The sequence below is a fragment of the Microtus ochrogaster genome, chromosome 7, assembly GCF_000317375.1.
Source record: "Microtus ochrogaster isolate Prairie Vole_2 chromosome 7, MicOch1.0, whole genome shotgun sequence".
NCBI classification, from domain to species: domain Eukaryota; kingdom Metazoa; phylum Chordata; class Mammalia; order Rodentia; family Cricetidae; genus Microtus; species Microtus ochrogaster.
In genome coordinates, this window is record NC_022014.1 from 63,926,637 (window position 1) to 63,931,773 (window position 5,137).

General features: G+C 50.8%; 1 protein-coding gene across 2 annotated transcripts in view; it reads left to right on the forward strand.

Annotated features, from left to right (window-relative positions):
- Positions 1 to 5,137, forward strand: part of Rnf43 (ring finger protein 43) — a 66,944-nt gene that overhangs the window by 50,266 nt on the left and 11,541 nt on the right. For both annotated transcript variants that reach the window (XM_026780756.1, XM_005350489.1), the window contains exon 2: positions 4,040 to 4,162. In XM_026780756.1, coding sequence (XP_026636557.1) covers positions 4,040 to 4,162 — 123 coding nt within the window. The remainder of the gene's footprint in view (positions 1 to 4,039; positions 4,163 to 5,137) is intronic.

Sequence of the window (5,137 nt, forward strand, 5' to 3'; positions counted from 1 at the left end):
CAGGCTGGCCTGGCACTCACTGTGTAGCTCAGGCTGGCCTGGCACACACTGTGTAGCTCAGGCTGGCCTGGCACTCACTGTGTAGCTCAGGCTGGTCTGGAACCCGTGGCTTTCCTTGGGTCTTAGTCCTCTAGTGTTGTACTTACAGGCGTGTGACACTATACCCAGCTCCCCCACTTTTTTCTCCTTTAACTCACTCTACTATTCGGTTCCCTCTGATCCTGTGGTGTCCGTTACCAGCTGTGGTGTTCTTAACCTTCTGGTGCCTCAGTTCCTCATCTTCAAAGGCAGGTCAACAATAGCTTCTGCCTCACAGTGGAACGCTGGTGGAAGGACTTAGGGCCCAGCAGGGCTGAGAACACTGCATACAAACCTTTATTTTCCTCATCATTACTGTTGGGTGAGACAGTCGAGCCTAACTGTGCATTCATATTGAGCTCCATGACAGGAGAGGATGGAGTCCGACAAGCTAAATGCTAGTCTAGTGTTAGCTTGGCTTCTCTGAGCCTCAGGCTCTTCTTTATACAGAAAGCAAGGCCTACCCCACAGTGGAGTAAGGCCTGAAGCCCCGGAAGGCAGGCTGCACAATGGACGGCCACCCCCACCCCCCATTCTCACTCTCAGTTGCTGGTTCAGACTCAGTCTGCTGATTCTGACTCCTGGGTCCCCTCTTCCCCCTTGCCAGAGGCAACCTCCGACATGACTGATGCTGGTTCTCCGCTGAGGCTTAGGGATGGAGTGCTGGGTCAATCGTTGCAAAGCTTCCCTTTCCAGATCTGCCCTCGGCTCAGTGTGCGTGTGCGTGTGCGTATGTGTGTGTGTGTTGGGGGACTTAGAGAGCTGGCCTGTGAAGGGAGGTCAAAGCAGTGGACTTCAGCGACTAATTTCTACGTCCCAGGAATTTCTGCTCGCTTCGCACAGCTGTGTCCGACTCTCTTCCACACAGCCTCCTCGGAATCATCAGGGAAGTCCTCCCGTGTACAAGTCTGTGGTCTCCACGGCGTGGGCTGGCTCCTGTTGCCCGTCCCCCATCATCCTGCTCACACCTGCCCCATTTCCCCACAGTTCCGTCTCAGTCTGTGTTCTCAGAACAGGTGGCTTCCTCTGCTGGGAACGACCTCTCCACCCTCTTCTCTTTGTTGGTCTTCTGGGTGAGCACGTATTCAGTCAGCCTCTGATAAAGCTATCAATTCACTCTTGCAACAAATGCTCCGTTCCTCATCTGGAGCCACGAGTCTCTGCTTCCCGTATCCTCCAGTAGTCTCTTGAACACGCCAGCCTCAGAACGTCACAACACAGTTTACGTAGCACAGCGGGAGCCTGCAGGGTTATTGAATTAAAGAATGGATGGAGGGCTGGGAGACGGACGACTTGGTCAGTAAAACGCTTGCCGTACAACGTGAGGACTGGAGTTCTGTGCCCAGCACCGTGTTAAAAAGCTAGGCGCTGGCTGAAGAGATGGCTACTCCATTCAGAAAACTGGCAGAGGACCTGGGTTTGGTTCCAACACCCACATGGCAGCTCACAGCTGTCTACGACTCGAGTTTTGGGGGATCTGATGCCCTCTTCTGGCCTCCTCAGGCACCAGGTACACTACCTGCGCACATTCTGGCAAGCATTCATACAGGCAAAATAGAAATAATAAACCTTAAAATCAAAAAGACAAGGTACGGTGCTGCTCACCTGTAGTCTCAGTGCCATGGAGGCAGACACAGGCAGGTCCCTGGGAGCATGCTGGCCAGCCGGGCTAGCCTAGTTGATGAGCTCCAGGCTCAAAGAGAGACCCAATCTATAAAAGTAAGGTGGAGAGCAATTGATTGAGGCTTCCAGCGTCAACCTCTGACCTTCATTCACATGTGCACATACGTACAAAATGAATTGCACACATATGTACATACACACACACACACACACACACACACACTGGATGGATGGTTGGATAGGCAGACTAAAGCCACGGTACTTATTGAAAAGAACACAGCCCAGCCTCATGCCATTCATTTCTGGAAACAAGAGTGTAACCTTTCTCCCACACTGAGCCTCCATCACCGCCAGGCCAGTAACCCCTAAATTCTGGAAATAAGCATAGGACCCCTGCTACCTCTCCAGAGATGTTCTTATCAAGGCCACGATGTGTCGTACATATGGATTGAGAACCTACCGGGTTTGACTCAGTAAGAGATGAGCCTGAGAAAGCTTTCAGAAAGTTACTATGGTTTTCAACCCATAGTGGACATCATCATCATCAAGTTGAAATTCTCTGTGCTTCCTCTGATGGCTCTTTCTGAAAGTACTTCAAACTTTAGCATCAGTAGAGAGTGAAGTACCAACCACCCCTTTGTAGGAAATCACTCTCTGGCCAGGACATGGGAATCCCTGATCTTTAGGATTATCCAGGGACAAGCAAGTACTACTTTGTTTTCTTAGCACTTGGGAAAATCAGATTCAGATATATTTTAGAATTGTCTTGAATATAGGTCGGGTGAGATGGCTCAACAGGGTTGTCACCAAGCCTGATGACCCAAGTCCAGTCACTTGGATCCCCGTGGTGGAAGGAGAGAACAGGTGCTTAAGTTGTCCTCTGACCTCCATATATACACCATGGCATGCATACCACACATGCACAGAAAATAAATAAAATGTTATCAAGGAATAATATGGAATAAGATTATTAAGTGAAGGGTCTCATTTCTCTGATGAAGGGGTCCTGGATTTCTGTTCACACAGTTGGCCCATTTTCTCTTCAGTCATTATTTCTGTACCAGTTTGGCTGAGAGGTACAGTCTTGGATTGGACCTTCCATAGTCCTAGAGCTAATAGGCAGAGATGGTCCCACCTCTACTGCATCATTCCTGTGCCCAAGAATTGTGTTGGTCAGTCCCTAAGTCTTGGCCCAGCTTCATCCAAAGACAGCCTCCTCCAGCAGCTTGCTTGATCCCACGATGGGCACAGGGCACTCACAGGCAGTGAGAAGGAGGGGCAGATACACTGAGTTAGAAGACACAGGCCAGAATCTGCAGGGCAACAGCTGTTGAGGCATCCCAAAACAGCATCGGGAGCACCTAGCACTGCCTCCAGGCTCAAGGACAGAAGGCACAGAGGCAGGAGCACTGGAGCACTCTCTGAGCCTGGAGCTTACAGGAGCAGTCTCTGAGTCGGGAGTTTACAGGAGCAGTCTCTGAGTCGGGAGTTTACAGGAGCACTGTCTGAGCCAGGAGCTTACAGGAGCACTCTCTGAGCCTGGAGCTTACAGGACCACAGGAGCACTCTCTGAGTCTGGAGTTTACAGGAGCACTCTCAGAACCTGGAGGTTTGGGAGCAAGTAGAAGGATCAGGAGACACTGTGGTCAGGAGAGGAGCCATCTGGACTTGGTCCATTTAGAAAAGTATGGCTTGCAGGTCCTGCAGCTGCTCCATAGCAGGGTCTTCATTTAGGTCCTGTCTGCGATGCTCCTTCCCATCCCCCAACCCCCATGCCCCGTACCCTCAGCACCTTTGAAGTCACAAAGAATGATTACTAGTTTAATATGAAGCTCTCCAGTAATAAGACTCACTCTTCTTAAGACACAGTGGCCTGAAACTCTTTGTGTATCCCAGGCTGGCCTCATGCTTCTGGCAAACCCCCTGCCTCTGCCTTCTGAGTTCCAGAGTTACAGGCATCAGCCGCCATGCCCAGGGAAGGTCTACTCTTTTCTAGTAGCAAGAGACCTACTCAGGGCCAGCAAGATGGCTCAGCGGGTAAAAGTTCATGCGGTGCAAGCCTGGCAACCTGAGCTAGACCCCATGGTGGAAAGAGAAAAGCAATCCCTGGAACTTGTCCTATACCCCACATACACGCCATGGAGCATGTGCTCACATCCACATATGCACGCGTGCACGCACGCACGCGCGCACGCACACACACACACACACACACACACAATTTTTAAACATCTTTTAAAAAGAGGCCAACCTGGAGCCTGCCTAGAATAATGTAGATGTGCTTGGTTCTTGGCCATAGCTCATACCTGCTCTAACTCAGGTCTTTGTCTCTCTGTAGTCCCATCCGCTGTACCTGTGCAATGCCAGTGACGACGACAACCTGGAGCCTGGCTTCATCAGCATCGTCAAGCTGGAGAGTCCTCGAAGGGCTCCTCGGCCCTGCCTGTCACTGGCCAGTAAGGTAGAGTCTCAGACCACATGTCCTCAGCTGCACCCAGCACTGGGCTGGGGGAACACTGTGCTCTCTTGTCCCCTTGTCTCTTAGAACCATAAACCCTGGAGGCTGGAGAGATGGCTCAGTGGTTAAGAACTCTGGCTGCTCTTCCCAGCACCACTTTGTGGCTCACAACCATCTGTACCGCAGTTCCAAGGGATCTGATGCCCTCTTCTGGCCTCCACAGGTTCCAGGAAAAAGATGGTACACAGACACACATTCAGGCAAAACATTCATACACATACACATAAAATAACACTTTTTTTTTTAGGAATGCTAAACCTGGCTGGGCAGTGGTAGCACACACCTTTAATTCCAGCACTTGGGAGGCTGAGGCAGGTGGATCTCTGTGAGTTCGAGGCCAACCTGGTTTACAGAGTGAGCTCCAGGACAGCCAGAGCTGTTACACAGAGAAACTCTGTCTCAAAAAAAAAAAAAAACAACAACAACAACAAAAATTGCTAAGTCTGATTCCTCAAGTTCCCTTAGCTCTCAACCCATCCAAGAGCCGTAGAAATCCACACTTTTGTTTTTCTATCAACCAGTCCCAGGATTTTGAGTTTCATCCCACTCCATTTCTTAGAAATTCTGAGGGCTTTCCCTTCCTCAGCACAGGAGCAGATCAGGTGGGTGGTACAGGGTGGGGTGTCACTTGAAGGTTTTGTTTTTCACACTTCAGAAACACCTGCTGAGCACTTTCACAAGAACAGCAAAAGAGCCAAACTTGGTGGCTCACGTCTGAGGTCCCAGCACTCAGGAGGCTGAGCTAGGATTGTGTGCTTGAGGCCAGCTCGGGCTGTAGAGTAAACACGAGCTCAGCCAGCACTGTATAACAAAACTCTGGCTCAAAAAAGGAAAACAAGGCCGGGCGGTGGTGGCGCACGCCTTTAATCCCAGCACTCGGGAGGCAGAGGCAGGCGGATCTCTGGGAGTTCGAGGCCA